Source organism: Apiospora kogelbergensis (genome assembly GCF_038363985.1).
Source record: "Apiospora kogelbergensis strain CBS 113332 chromosome Unknown utg000008l_segment0_segment0, whole genome shotgun sequence".
Classification (NCBI taxonomy): Eukaryota; Fungi; Ascomycota; class Sordariomycetes; order Amphisphaeriales; family Apiosporaceae; genus Apiospora; species Apiospora kogelbergensis.
In genome coordinates this window covers 2,407,138-2,421,811 of record NW_027117425.1, presented here as the reverse complement: position 1 = coordinate 2,421,811, position 14,674 = coordinate 2,407,138, and the positions used below count along the sequence as shown (strand labels likewise).

General features: G+C 54.6%; 6 protein-coding genes across 6 annotated transcripts; 2 read left to right on the top strand and 4 right to left on the bottom strand.

Annotated features, from left to right (window-relative positions):
• Positions 1-507: 507 nt before the first annotated feature.
• On the top strand, positions 508-720 carry PG998_012705 (uncharacterized protein; the record flags this gene model as incomplete). The annotated part of the gene is made up of 1 exon (XM_066879521.1): positions 508-720. The coding sequence occupies one exon, from the start codon at positions 508-510 to the stop codon at positions 718-720; it is 213 nt and encodes a 70-aa protein (XP_066725905.1).
• A 488-nt stretch (positions 721-1,208) lies between these two features.
• PG998_012704 (uncharacterized protein) lies at positions 1,209-1,901 on the top strand (the record flags this gene model as incomplete). Its single annotated transcript, XM_066879520.1, has 2 exons — positions 1,209-1,247; positions 1,653-1,901. The coding sequence occupies 2 exons, from the start codon at positions 1,209-1,211 to the stop codon at positions 1,899-1,901; spliced, it is 288 nt and encodes a 95-aa protein (XP_066725904.1).
• A 278-nt stretch (positions 1,902-2,179) lies between these two features.
• PG998_012703 (uncharacterized protein) lies at positions 2,180-5,075 on the bottom strand (the record flags this gene model as incomplete). Its single annotated transcript, XM_066879519.1, has 8 exons — positions 2,180-2,518; positions 2,610-2,899; positions 2,990-3,167; positions 3,238-3,501; positions 3,559-3,840; positions 3,904-4,020; positions 4,084-4,644; positions 4,707-5,075. The coding sequence occupies 8 exons, from the start codon at positions 5,073-5,075 to the stop codon at positions 2,180-2,182; spliced, it is 2,400 nt and encodes a 799-aa protein (XP_066725903.1).
• Positions 5,076-6,544: 1,469 nt separating this feature from the next.
• Positions 6,545-7,755, bottom strand: PG998_012702 (uncharacterized protein; the record flags this gene model as incomplete). Its single annotated transcript, XM_066879518.1, has 2 exons — positions 6,545-7,452; positions 7,533-7,755. The coding sequence occupies 2 exons, from the start codon at positions 7,753-7,755 to the stop codon at positions 6,545-6,547; spliced, it is 1,131 nt and encodes a 376-aa protein (XP_066725902.1).
• Positions 7,756-9,992: 2,237 nt separating this feature from the next.
• PG998_012701 (uncharacterized protein) lies at positions 9,993-11,343 on the bottom strand (the record flags this gene model as incomplete). The annotated part of the gene is made up of 2 exons (XM_066879517.1): positions 9,993-10,374; positions 10,493-11,343. The coding sequence occupies 2 exons, from the start codon at positions 11,341-11,343 to the stop codon at positions 9,993-9,995; spliced, it is 1,233 nt and encodes a 410-aa protein (XP_066725901.1).
• A 1,151-nt stretch (positions 11,344-12,494) lies between these two features.
• Positions 12,495-13,810, bottom strand: PG998_012700 (pyruvate dehydrogenase E1- beta subunit; the record flags this gene model as incomplete). Its single annotated transcript, XM_066879516.1, has 2 exons — positions 12,495-13,589; positions 13,679-13,810. The coding sequence occupies 2 exons, from the start codon at positions 13,808-13,810 to the stop codon at positions 12,495-12,497; spliced, it is 1,227 nt and encodes a 408-aa protein (XP_066725900.1).
• Positions 13,811-14,674: the final 864 nt, after the last annotated feature.

The window sequence follows — 14,674 nt, the reverse complement described above, 5'->3', positions numbered from 1 at the left end:
ATGCCTAGTCACATAGCTTATGGAATATCTTTCTCCCTTCCTAGCCCAGCGCAAACTAGCGAATTCTGCTTTGCTGACCTCCAGTTTCTGTCGTACTACTTAGTAGTGACCGAGTATGAGAACAAAGCACGGCTGGATAAACCCCCTTCTCCCATGCTCAATTGTCAAAGAAGGCAATAGCACAACGAGTATTGGTAACAAAGAAAGCGTCTTCGAGCACAATGACGACCCCTTGAGTCCCCCTCCCCTCATTAGATCATCCCAAGAGCGTCCTGACCTGCCCTAGACCACCATCAACACCCTAACGGAGCACGCACATCACGCATCCAAAGAAAATTGAACGAACGCGTTTCCCGCTTACACTAACAGGACCGACTTGATCAATTACTTCCTTCCGGTAAGAAGGCCACTTACATTCATACATCTGGCTTTTTGTTCCCCACTACTCACGAATCTGAGTTGCCCCAATAATCCCAGACACCACGGTCATCATTATCCACCACAACCATGGATAATGCCTGGTATATTGTCGTCGTCACATTGTTCTCTATTTGCGGCTTCTGTCTGCTATATCTAATGTGCGGCCCATTCTACCTCGCATACCGGCGGCACCGGCGGGAGCGCCGTGAACAGAAGTCGTGGCCGAAACCGAGCAGGGGCGACGAGATGAACCGGCATCTGACTTCAGAGGAGGATCTGGGAGGATACTATCGAAGGTGATTGGGGGAGGGAGGCATAAGTCGGATAAGGAGGGGTTTGGGGGTATTTATTGTACCCACTGGGATCTTGCAAAGATTCTAGAGTAGCATCAACCCCTGACAGGTTAGTCGCGGAGTTGAGGCGAGTTATAAAATCAAATCACTTGCGACCTATCAGCCCTTGAGCACATGACAGGGTCTGCTGTATATAGTCGTTGTGCCTAACGTGTAAAATCGCCTGTCCCACCTAGTTAACCATCACCATGGCACCGGCAAACCTTGAACAGCAAACTTTGAGAACTCGCCCACCCTACGAAAGCAGCTCCGGGGATTTATATACCCAAATGAACTGTTACTCCCTTGACCGGGCCGGTGTAGCCTAGCGGTAGTATCATTAGAATCATACTTAAAGGCAAAAGGGTTCAACTCCCTTTGCGGTTACTGTTTCAAACTCCCTTTGGGGTACTTTTTTTTACTTCTTTTTTCGACCTCATTATCTATGTAGCTGAGATGTGGGTCATCTACTGGTACGATGAGCGAACCAAGGCTGTAAGTGGCGACGCATGCCTGGAAGTCGGGTACTAGAAGTGAGTGATATAGTATGGCTGCTGCTCATCTCTCATCTTTCTTAGCCGTGCGCAGACCAGTGAAGTCCACATGCCTGACCTATACAGTCGCACGCCCCCGAATTTCAGGACAAAGCAAGTCAAACAATACCCTACACTACTCCTTGACTGACCAAGACGACAATAACACTGAGGACTACTTACAAAGGAACGACAGCCTTCTTCTCACACAATAGTATTCACCAAATTACATGTTGCATACCTATATTAAAAACCTTGAAGTCTATAGAGACGCCCGCCAAATCATTCCAATAACAACCCGAAAAAATATCTTCCTCAGAACTCCCCTATCAACCCATCTAACGCAATCAACCCTAACGCGTGGCAGCCCCCTTTGACTACCATGAGGTCCAACAGCCACACCGCAGAAGAGAACATGGCCCGGGTGAGCCCAGGCGTCATCTTTCTTATCGTTCTCGGCTCCGTCACGGTCGCGTCGTTGCTGTTCTACTTCCTTTACCCCCTCCTTCAGGGGTGTCTAGAGCGTCGCCGGGCGCACCGCGACCATAAGGACTGGCCGAGACGTAGCCATGCTGACTACTCAATGAATCGACGTCTGATTTCGGAGGAGGTATAGCGACTGGGTAAGGGGTGCTTATGGTAGATAGATAAAGGGGGCAGATAGCTTCCTAATTATCTCTTCCCCGGGACTATGGATCGCATTTCAGTAGAATAGATATCAGAACAATAAAGGTAGTCACTTGGATGTGAAAGATTGAACCTGACTAAACCCCCAGCTGGCAGACACATTATGGTATCATCAAATACTGCTCCTTCTTCTTAACCACAAACGCCTCGCTAACCTGCTTGGAAAACAACAGCATCGTAGTCCCTATACGTCTCTCTCGTTCCACCTTATTCGGCGACAGGGCATAAGTCGTAGTTCCCATCGACATTGTTGCCCCACCACTTGGGGAACGGCTTTGAGGGTCCGCCGGCGCCGAAGACGGCAAAGGACAAGATGAATAGGGCCAGGAGGGCGGCTCCGTCAAAGGCCGCTGCCACAAGGTACGAGTAGTCGCGGAAGATGCGGGGCTTGTAGTTGCGCAGGTAGAACTGGACGAAGAAGCCGGCGATGAGCTGGCTGAAGATTACACACGTCTGGCTCTGGTTGTAAGGGATGTAGCCGGCGAACTGGATGAACTGTGCCATGTTGACCTCGTACAGGGAGAAGTTCCGGACCTTGGGGAGGAACTGGAATCGTCGTGTGTTAGTTGCAATGTAGACCCTCGAGCATAGAGACTCAGTAGGAAAAGGAGAGGAAAAGACAGAGGTGCTTGCTTACGATGACCAAGATGCGATGGGCGATGACGACTGCTGCACCGATCGCGATACCTGCGGTGACCATCACGTACGGTGCCCCAGCTGTGTAGAAGTACTTGGCCAAGGCCCAGGACGCCGCGTTCGTGTTGTAGGCCTGTAGGGTGGCGCCGCTCCAAGAAGCGTCACCGTTGCTGCTGGCAAGAAGCTCTCGGTTTCCCGTCACAATGGCTGTCATGACGGCATAGTTGAGGAATCCGCCCATGACCGTGCCGTAGATCTGCGTGAGAAACATGACACGAGGTGGGATTTTGACTGGAAATCAGAAGAATTGTCAGTTGCTTTGTACATGTTGCCCTAGAATGATCGAATGTTGAGGGGATCCACAGAGAGAAAGAGACTGACGGTATTCTCCCATCTTAAGGTCGTTAGAAAGGTTGACGGCGTTGGTGATCACGTTATGTGACCATACCGCAAAGTACATGTTGCCGATGGGGAGCCCCGGAAGACAAAGGCCGGCTATCATCTTTGACAAGTTGTTCGTGGCAATACCGTTCCCATATCGAGAGTAAAGTAGCGTACTCTGAAGGAAACCCGTTAGTATCCGGATCCAGGATTGTATGCCAGAGGGGATTAGACTTGGAGCAACTTACGAATGGTGCGACGAAAGTTCCCAACAACAGTGCCACAATGTAAGCCCAGACTGGTAAAGTAATGTTCTCCTTGATGACAACCACCAGCCCAAGAACAAAACTAACCACAAGGACAATAACGTACCACCACCACGGGGTTTCCTGGTAGTGCTTGGCCATGTGCGCGTGGTGAGGGTCGTTGTACTCCCCCTTTCGCGCACTCTTGTACGCTCGTACAATGTCCTTGCCCCAGAAAAGCACGCAATGTGCAATCAGTGCACCGATCTAGAGAATTTGTCAGCCATTGGGTATCTCATCAAAGAAGGCGGAATTATCACTGACAGCAGCATTGGCAATAAACAAGCCATACGCCATCGTTCCAGCAAGTCTAGGAACACCATATTTCTCCAGCATTGCTTCGTCTAGCACGCCATTGACGAAAACTTTTGTAATGGGGTATTTTGACCCGTCGGCTGAACGAAGCAGAGTCGACATGAACGGGAGGCTCAGCGAGCCCCAAGCATCACCCCAGTAGATTGCGGACATGACGATAAAGCATGTTGCAAAACCGGCGGCCATATGGTATTGAAGTTTGAGGGGCAATGATGTGTTGAAAGACGTGATCTACATGATGCGAATCCAGTTAGCAATCGAAGGTCGGCGAGCTGGTTTGTGTTATGCCCTTACATATTGCCAATCCAGAGAGATGCTGAAGAGCCCTAGTCCCTCGTTATTGAGAGAGCCACCAAATATATTGGTCAGGGTAGCTGCAGTTGTGCCAGTGGCTTTCATAGAGGCCAAGCACTAGTTTCTGCACGTTAGCCAGCGCCCCAGGAAGACGACTTAGTCAGCAAAGGGGTGACGAACTGGGATCGAGATGGCATTGAGCCAAGGCCACATGTAGGCGGGGAACCACTCCCAAACGAACATTCCCCCAAAGGCATACCAGAAGTACCGAATAGGCTTTGAGTTCTTAACATGTTGCCAATGCAGCCCTTGGAGTGCCTTGACGGTGGGGAGAGTACCCCAGTAGACAGCCTCGACATGCCACACGGCGACGGGTCGCATCAGACCACACAGACCGTAGCCAAATAGGCCAATGGAGATGACAGATAGGACAATGGTAGTCGCGCTCAGTGGTAGGTTGTAGAAAAGATCCTGGGCGGCAAAGACCTTGATAGTGTCTGCGGCATTGGAGGCCGACGTGGCCGTGATGGCACAGATGGCGTGTTCCTTCAAGCCCCAGGGTCCATGGTTCAGAAAGGAGAGTGCTGTAATCCACCAAGGGCGCTTTCCAGTCCCGCCATGCTCCCTCCAACGCGCCTCGTAATGGTCGCCACGGGGAAGGAAGTTGGCCCAGGCATTGCCGACGAAGTAGGCGATGAGGGTAATGAATGTTCCGGAAATGGTGACATTGGTTGGCTTGAACTATACAGCTGGTTAGCCTCGAGAACAAGCATGCTAGCCACACCGGCGGTCAGTTGGCTTACCTGGTAGATCTGAAACATGACAGCTTGGAAGCCGGAGAAGATCGTAGCTAGGACCATGCCCCGGAAAGTGATGGCAGGGTCTCCATCATCCCGCATCGGTAGCAGATGGTGGGCAGCATCGGCGCCAGTGATGATGATGACATCTTCGCTATGCCTGTCTTTTTCGTGCTCAGTCCCATCCACGTCGCTGGGGCTGACGGCGGCAGTGATGGCATCTCCGGTGTACACGTCCTTTTCACTAGGAACAGCGTGTCTCGGAACGACCCGGGCCTCATTGACTTCTGGGTGGGTCGGAGCTTCGACGACTTTACCTTCGACTGGGTTGAAGGCCCCTACCACGACGGCGATATCCTCAGAGGCGCTGGGCATCTTGAAACGCGTGCCTTAAACGAATCCCAAGGAGGGGAAAGCTTTGCCGTGCTGAAGGCTGAAGTAGTGGGTTCATGTCAACTCGGCGGGCTTGGTATGGGAGCGCAGAGTTGAATATAAATTGACGCAAGAGGCGTCGAGGACGCACAACGGGATGATCCAGTTGGGTGAATGCATGGATGGATGGCGCGATAGGGTGCAGAGATTAGCCATGGCCTGGACTGATAAAGTCTAATCGCGACTCCCCTGCCGCATCCCTGGCTTGCGAGAAGGGAGCTGCAACACGACCAATTAAGGTGCCGTCGCAATATTAATGAAGACGACCCTGAAAGCTTGCCATGCAGCCATCGGACGACATTTGGCCTTCCTTTTCCGGAGTAGCTGTGGGATGTGCCCAACGCTCTTCGCCAGATGATAGGGTACCAGCACGGAGGATCTATGCAAATGCAGTGCATGTAGGTTGCCTTTGCCTGCACCATTTCTTATAGCCGGAGCAGTATGAACGGGCTGATGAGGGGGTTTTGATTCGAAGAGGTTCACGTCTTTTATATGCATCTTCAATCGGGGCCAAGTGATTGGTGTGAGGAAGAATCGCCGAACTGCAAGTCTAACGCGATTGATGGAGGATCCTTGTCGCAGAACATTTCTGGAACACCAAATCGACCGGTACCCAATGAGGGCCTACCAATGCACCCTGGATCCATGGCTGCTGCATGGCGATGACAGAGCGCCGTGTCGCGTAAGAGTTGGGGTTAGGCGTATTCCTATGCTGGGAACCGTTGCGTCGGATCGTGAACTGGCTGTCAAGAAAATATGACACAATAATAGGCAGATTTGATGAAGCCGACATACTTCCTTAATCAGGAAGGTGTGTGGTGTACAACATCTTCAGCTCCGAATCCTTGCCACACTTTGGTCTCTTCCCCTCAGCGCCCGGGGGCCCCCAACGATGGAATAATGATACACGATAGGAAGATTGCCGGCTTTGCCGACCAACAGTTGGTTGTTGGCTGTGCCACTCCATGAAAGGAGAAGGCGTGATGCATGAGGATGGAGGATGGCAGCAGGGCAGATGGAGGGGCTGTATGGCTCGTTCGTGGTCCGTGGTTCGTGGGAGGGGACCGCTAAAAGGGCTGATCGAGGCCCCGTAAATTGAGATCGCTTAGGTGCCAAGTGGCCAAGATTGGGTGAGTTGATGATAAGACTTTACTGGCAGATCAACTGACATCTGCCCAACGTCCACCATCGCTCGTATTGCCTCATCTACCCTACCAATCGCGACATGGCACCAACCACGGTGCACAACTTTGGATGTGGGGGGGTATCAATCAATTGGCTACTAAATCCTGTATGCTGTATGCTAATATCAGAATGCCATCATACACTCTATCTCTCCTTCCTTCATTCATTCGTATCATTACTTTTCCTTCGATGCCTTGTGTAAGGGGCCCTACTACTCCATTCCGTGCTTAGATCTTCCAGGGTTCCGCCGTAGTCCCCTTTCCTCCGTTATCCATGGAGAACCGGGACACCGTGTTGCCGCCTGACGTCCCTCCCCTCGGCGGCAGGGGGCTAGGCAAGCCTGTGAGTTCGATCTCGTCCTCCTGCGGCTGCGTCTGCGGCTTCCTCGCCGAGCTCCGCGTGGTCGTGCCGCCACCGCCAGGCCTGGAGCCCGTGCCGGCCGAGGACGTGTACTTGGCGACCGAGTGCACGGTGCTGTGGAGGGCGCGCTTGAGCCAGGCGGGCGCGTAGTACGTCGCCAGGGGCTTCAGGCTGGCCAGGCAGTTGGTGATGATGTAGGTGCCCGTCTCGATGACGGACCAGCCGACCAGCGCCACGGACGCGAAGGTGCGGTCCGCGAAGGCCGCCGTGCTGAAGAAGGTCACGGCGCGGATGATGGACGACACGATGCCGAAGCTGCCGATGGCGAAGATGAGCGCCAGCGCCACGCGCTTGGCCGTCGGCAGCTGCAGGCCCCAGATGGTCGAGAGCGGCAGCGCCATGATGAAGACGTCGAGGATGATGCCCGGGATGGCCTGGGCGTGGAAGAACCCCTGCACGTCGATGCAGACGCCGCCGGGGATTTTCCTATCCCACCAGAACTCGAGGGGGCGACACTGGAAGCAGGCCACCAGGACAAAGGAAAGGCTCGTCGCGGCTAGCAGTCCCAGCAGAACATAGGCCAATGTCCGCATTGCGCCCCGCCAATTGAAGACGCGCAGGTACAGGAACACGATAGCCATTTTGGGCAACGACATGGACGTGAAATAAACCATCTCGAAGGCCAAGAGGCACTTTGCCCAACCTTCGAGCTTGATCGGGTCGTTCTCCTCAAGGAATGCGACGTGCTGTCCCACACCGCCGACCTTGGTCATTACTGGAAGAGAGGAATGGTGTCAGTTACAGGTTGCCCCTTGCAAAGAGTCCAGAAGAGGTGAGAAGGTGGCTGAGACTAACATATAGCTATGGCACACATGCCCAAGTTTACGATATACGCGGCAACGAGGAAGACATCGTCGAGGCCGGACGTCTGCACGGTGAAAGTCTTGGCCCAGAATCGCAAGCTGAGAAAGACGGTCGTCAAGGCGGCGAAAGCAATCGAGACATTAACCAGAATGTATCCCTCGTTGTCGTCGAGTTCCCCCTTCCCCATGCCACCCCACAAAGCTCCCTGGGCCATGATGAAAAGACGGATATGTGAGTGTTTCGGTTGGGGCCTTCTCCTATTGTCGCTTCGACCTAAAAGTCGCCGCCGTCGTCGTCGGGGGAGGTCCAGGCCACGGTTTTGTTGGATCCGGCTTACATAGGTCCGTCCGCACCACAGGATGGATAAGACGAAGAAGACGAAGAAGAAGGTTAAGAGGGAGCAAGATCTCGGAAAGGGCCTCAAAAACGGGGGCTAGCGACGGGGGCTGTGAGAATGTCGATCACTTCTATATACCTATCCAGTCTGCCAGTGAAAAGAAACGAACTGGGGATATGGAGATAGCGATGGACTGTTCAAGCTCCCTTGGCTCTCCTGTCTATTGCTCGGCATGCCAAATCGGTTTCCATCCGAAGTTTCGCACCTCGGCGGTTTCATGCCCATTGCCCAATTGGTAGGGGCGGCCCAGGATCAGTCATCTGAAGATTCATGGGCGCCTTACTGTCTTTTGTCGCGTCGGGTTACATCCATCCCAAATTCAATCGACGCTGGTTTTTGATTTTCAGATTTCCATGGTCCACGGGGATGCTATGCATCAATGCGACCCCGTCACCTCATCATCCTCGCAAGGCTTGGTTAACCCAATCCCGCGGAGGGCGGGAACACCCCGAAGGGGCTACCTATGTCAAGGCAACGAACGATGATTGCCAACCGATCTGACCCGAACATGCGCTACTACTGCACCCTGAAAGTAACGAGGCGCGCTAGTAGTCAATGGAATATAGGAAATAGAACGACCTCGGTCCCCTATAACAGGCCCTTGGTAGTAATATTGTGCTTGCATGGCAGTAGTGTGTTACATGTGGTCTCTGGTCTCCGAGCGCGCCATGCCTAATGCAAGAGGCATTCGCGATATCAAGGAACATTCGTGCGAAATAGCTCACTGCCGAGGCCATGTCGCTAGGAGCCTACTGGTAGCTCGAACGGTGTCACACTAGCACCCAGGGCTCAGCCAAGGCAATCGTTCGATGATGGCGTTTTGGGATACCACTAGTCAATTGTGGCAGGTCCAAGGAGTAGTCAATATCATCAGGATTGCCGTCAAAACTTCTGTAAGCGAGAAGAGGCCCAAGTTGTAGATGGAGACAGACTTGTCAAACCAACAGTTCTGTACACATGTGATTCCCGTAGCCCGGGGGCTTCTCCAGTCCGCCGGAGAATTGTGTGACGATCTTCTTGAGCGATCAACTTATTAATAACCCTCCTCGGAGAATAAGTACATAGATCTTCCGCCTCTTGCGCTAAAGAAAAAGACCTAGAGACCAGAAGCCAGAAAGGCCCCTGTGAGCTGAAGCAGGGCGGAGGCTGCTACCTCCCGTCGTATTCGGCGTTTTGAAAGAGAGACAGGACCCTCTCTCGTTTTCCATCAAATCAGCCAGAGAAGCTGGTGATGGGGGTGGAGTAGAGGGTGGTGTAGATGAAACAAAACCGGAGGCTAGGTGGGATTTGGGCCACGATCCCGCCCAGAATCCGCCGTCGGGATAAGCTTTCTAACATCCTAGTGTGTCAGTCGGGCTCCATTGCTTCGACGGCCCTAGAATGAGCAAAGCCTATTTCTATAGCCATGTCGCCATCGCATATAGCTGCTATATATTGCCTCGTCGCTTCTTTCGTCCGTCTCGGCTCAGCGGAGCGAAGGCTGGCGGGAGGAGACGAGCGATCTTCGAATGCTTCCCGGTCGCTCGGGCGTAGAAGGGGTTCTATAGGTCCATCTCGAATGCTATCTGCGACAACCACTGCCATGCGAACCATCTGAACTTTTGAATTTCGCCAAAGACTGGGTGACATTATTTCCGCCTGCAACGTCGTATGTGTATGTAAGTGCCATGCAACGCATTTCATTACCTAAAGAGTTGAAGCGAGAAACCGGATGTCTCCTTTCCATGCAACGTGGTAGCAATGTATGGCCGACAGAACGCAGCAAAGCACGCTTTTCAGGCTTTGAAATTTGCAAAGAGATCAAATGACACAATAGCAGAAGCTGGTGTTCTACTGCTAGACGAAAAGCCGTTCGCCAACCCAAGACTTCAGACGAGGCAGTCAACCTTGGTGATCAGTGCAGTGGAAGGGGGACGCTTCGTGGTCTCCTCAATGCAAACCTGGGGCGAAGAGCTAAGACAAGCACGGGTTCATGTTGGTAAGCGACGAGATCCCCCATCTTATATCATACAGTACATATCTACAGTAAATAGCCCCCAAATGCATTCACCACCCTACAGCTTCGCCTTCGCCGCACCACCGCCAACCCTCTCCCCGAGCGGCACCGGCGACGACCCGCCCGGCCAAACCGCAAAATCGAACATGAACCGGTGGTCGATGCCAACGCCATGCACGAACCGCGCCACCCACGCCGTCAGAACCGCCCTCATCCGCGGATCCGCCGTCGTCTCGGCGCGCCGCAGCTTCCTCTCCATGGCGGCGAAGAACCCGGCGGGCCGCCCGTACAGCATCGCGCTGGACTCGGACCCCTCGTAGCGGAACGCCGGCGTCCCCGCGAGCGGCGCGAACGGGTACCCCAGCATGTCGAAGGTGCGGTGCAGGCCCGCGTCGACGATGAGGATGTAGTGCCGCATCCCCCGCGAGGCACGCCCACGCCTGCCCCGCGCGGAACAGCATGGCCGCGAGCAGGTGCCCGTCGGCCGCGCGCTGCGGCTTGGGCACGGCCAGGGTGCCCCAGTCGACCGTCTGATCGGCCCAGTCGGCGTCCTCTAACAGACCGTGGTGTTTCCGGAACTGTTCGGCTGTGACGCCGTGGTACTTCTCCGCCTCGCGCAGCGTGAGCAGGCCCAGGGTCGCGTGCGCGCGGATCGCCCGCAGAGCCCCGACGGGCCGGCGCGCGCGCTGGTCCACGGCCAGGAAGAAGATGCTGACGTCCTCGTACAGGCCGTAGATCTGGTGCATCTGCCCGTCGTCGTTGCCGAAGCTCTCCTCGAATACCTCGCGCTCAATGTGCCGCGCCAGGTTGGATAGCTCGTCCGTCCCGTCTAGTCGGTACACGATGAGAGCGTCGCGGACTTTGGGGGGTTGTTCGGCCAGTAGCCTCCGGGACAGCCTGTCCAGGTCGACATCGCTCAGCGTGTAGCGGGCGACGCTAGAAACGCCCAGTTTGGTCGCGATGGCCGTTGGTTTTCTCGTCGCCGTTGCCGTCTCGCCGACGCTGGTGGCAGGTTCTAGGATAGCAGTAGGCGATGAGCTGCTGCTGCTGCTGCTGCTAAAGTCCTTGGCCGTGATGTTGCTAGCTTGGAAGTAGTCTCGCGTGAAGTTCACCACGAGCTCGGGGTCGAATTGCTTGCACGTGTAGATGTCGACGCTGAAGAACAGCAGCGGCTTCTCCCAAGCGTAGAAGTGGGCGCCGCTGGTCTCCCAGTGGATCCAACCCGCCCAGCCGTAGAGATCGCTCTTGTGGGTGACTGGCTCGAGCAGGCGTATCATCCGGGTGATGCTCGACAGCTGGGATAGGTAGTCTTTTATCTCGGTCTCGGTGATGGCCCTAGCCGGGTAGCCCTCGACCACGAGCCGTTGGCGCAGGATCTGGGGCGCCAGGTCGGCATATTCGGGCATCATCGTTGTTATTGGTGTCTCTAACGTCGAACCCGCGCTTTAGGTTTCCCGTATGAGTATAGCCGAATAGTGAATCAAGAGGCACGCGGGAGAGTGAGGAGCGGTTCGAGGCATTAGCAGTGTCGATAAGCGCCAACCCGTCGAGCGGCCGAGGTTCTTATTGTCAAGCTACCGCCATGGCGGGCTCATACCAATGAATGATCGTTTCCTGTTACAGACCATTATAGACGGTTGGGCTATGTGACCCAGCCCTTCTGGATGGAGGCGCTGGTTCAGTTGCCAACGTTGTCTGCGGATACTATTGTTCAGCTGAAGACAGGGGTATAGAAGAAGGGGACGGAACAGCGCCGTGCGGCAAGCAGGTATTTAGGAGATCCCGAGTGGGGGCGGGCTTCCACCACAGCCGCATGATGACGAGCGGATCGATTCCGAGTTTCCTTGGGTTCTTGTATTCATTCCGTTCTAGCAGGCACCAGTGTTGCATTTTCGTTATGTTGGTTCGGGTCAGGCCTGGTTCGGAGCAAACATATTGATGGTACCCAATCGAATCCAATAGACATACAATACCAAGCCTACGGGTCCCGTCCCGTGAGATTGTATAGGGTGCAGGTGGTATGAAAGATCCAACACTGGATTGGGCCACCGAGAATGCATGGACGGAGTGGCTGTCTCGGCACACGTGGTGGTGACTAGTGACCCAAATACACTTTCCAGTTGCTAAAGATAGATGCCCACTGCAGCCGTCCCTGCATTGTCAAATGCGGATCGAAATCACACCCCCAGTTGGATAGATGTTTTATATGGCGTGCTCGCGTTGCTGGTAAAGTCGAGCGTCGCTGGCCACATCGCTTGGCGAGGTTCACATGTAGACAACCCGGGTGGAACTGACTGACAATTAGATTTGTACAGATCCTCTTTCAATTCACACGCCTCTCTAGCCTAGTCTTTACAAGTACAGAATCGCCTCTCATGCTGTTTCCGCCTCCCCTCTGGAAAACCACAGCCTGCAGCGTCGTAGTTGTTGTGAGACCCAATAATCTTTAGGTCCCCCCGGGACAAAGTTCCATACTCCCGCGTCTATGCCATGCCAATTGCGCATTACTATCAAGAGAATAAAAGACCATAGGCTGTGATATATGTGTATGGGAGAGAGTTTAGTTGCGTTTTAGGGTTGCAGCTAAATGCAGCCTTGACCCGCCACGACTTTGTTTAGCGTTTCTTCGAAAGGGGTTGGGTTCTCTCGATGATGGCTTAACAAGTGACCACTTCCGCCGCACCTGCTCTATCCAAGCTCCCTCCTCTTCGCCTTTGCGATTCGATCGGCTTAGACCTTGAGGAGGCGGGCAGCCTGGTTGGCAATGATGTCGATGGTGGGGAAGGCCATCTCCTCGAGCTTGGCGGCGTAGGGGGGTAGGGACCTCAGCACCGGTGACACGCTGGCCGGGGGCCTTGAGGTAGTCGAAGCCGTACTCCATGGCCAGGGCGAGGATCTCGGAACCGACACCGAAGGCGGGGAAACCGGACTCGACGACCATAATGCGGCCCGTCTTCTTGATGCTCTGGATGATGGTCTCGAGGTCGAGAGGCTTGACAGAGCGCAGGTTGATGACCTCACACTCGACGCCGTACTTCTCCTTGAGCTGCTCGGCGGCAGTCAGGGACTGGCCGACACAGCGGGACAGAGTGACGATGGTCAGGTCCTTGCCCTGGCGCTCGACCTTGGCCTTGCCGATGGGAAGGACGAAGTCGTCCTTCTGGGCAGCCTCGGACATGGGGAAGGACTGGCCGTAGAGAAGCTCGTTCTCGAGGACACAGACGGGGTTGGGGTCACGGATGGCGGCCTTCAGGAGACCCTTGGCATCCTCGGCGGACCAGGGCGCGACGACCTTGAGACCGGGGATGGAGCCGTACCAGGCGCTGTAGTCCTGGGAGTGCTGGGCGCCGACACCAGCGGCGAAACCGTTGGGGCCACGGAAGGTGATGTTGCAGGGCTGGATGCCACCGCTCATGTACAGGGTCTTGGCGGCGGAGTTGACGATCTGGTCAATGGCCTGCATGGCGAAGTTGAAGGTCATGAACTCGCAGACGGGGTGGAGACCGCTGAGGGCGGCACCGACGGCCAGACCACAGAAACCGGACTCGGTGATCGGGGTATCGATGACACGGCGGTCGCCGAAACGGTCCAGAAGACCCTTGGTCACCTTGTACGCACCGTTGTACTGGGCGACTTCCTCGCCGAGGACGAAGACCTTGTCGTTGGACTCCGAGCTCCTCGGCCAGAGCCTCGTTGAGAGCGTCACGGACTGTGTACTCCTTGACGCCCTTGTTGTCGGCGTACGTCCTTCTTTGAGCGAATACAGGGGTGGCTCGGGGAATGGATCGGATGGTGGAGGTGGCGAAGGGAGAGAAGGTAGCGGTGCGCGAGGCGGAGGCCCGCAGCGCGGGCCGCCGGTCGAAGGTATCGCGACATGTTTTCTGGAGGTTATCGGGAAGACAAACGTCGGGAGAGAAGGACAATTGCCAAGAGAGGGAAGAAGAGAAAAAAAGAAAGACGGAATAAAGTCCAATCCGAGATCCGCCGGGAGATGATGGCAGACAGGCAATTGACAGAAGATGAGATTTCGGACTGAGGATCGGAAGTCGTGGAAGGGGTAGAAAATCAAAGTCAGCCTGCAGCAGCAAAAAAGTGTAGGTGTGTTACAGGGGGGAGAGCTGCTGGGCTGGGCGTGGGCGGGCTGGAGCTAAGCTGTCTCTTGTCTTGACTTGACTGGCTTCTCTTCTCTCTTTCTCGCTCTCTCTATTCTCTATCGGGAGGGATCTGGGGCTACTGTCTTGCTGGCGTGCGCTGCTGGGTCGCAATCAAGGCTCAGATTCGTTGGAGGGATTTTTTGCAGCCTTTCAATTCTAATTTTTGCTGGATACTTTGTAGCTGCTAGACCAATCGCAGCCAAGCAGAGTCAAGTCGGGTCCCGGCCACCGATTCTGCTCTCAACTTTTTCTTCGGAGAGAATAGGAAACCGCTCTTGTTGGGCGGGCATCCCACGATATTTCAATTGCGCTAGTTCTCTTGCGGCTTAGCGACCCAATGCGAACTGGGAACCAGCTCAAGGGTCTTCGTCCTTATCAGAGAACGCGATATCAATCTTCGTTGGGGATCCCCGGTGGGCAGTCAGTAGCCCATGTGCATCTTCAATTAGACACATCTGGGTTGATTTGCCTCTTGGTTGCTGCAGCAGCATGCCAGGTTCAGTTCTGATGCACACAAAGCTGTCAACGTGCTCTATCGGGTTTACTGGATGAGCTACAGTAAGGCCGGGGCTTGGACTCGAACGGC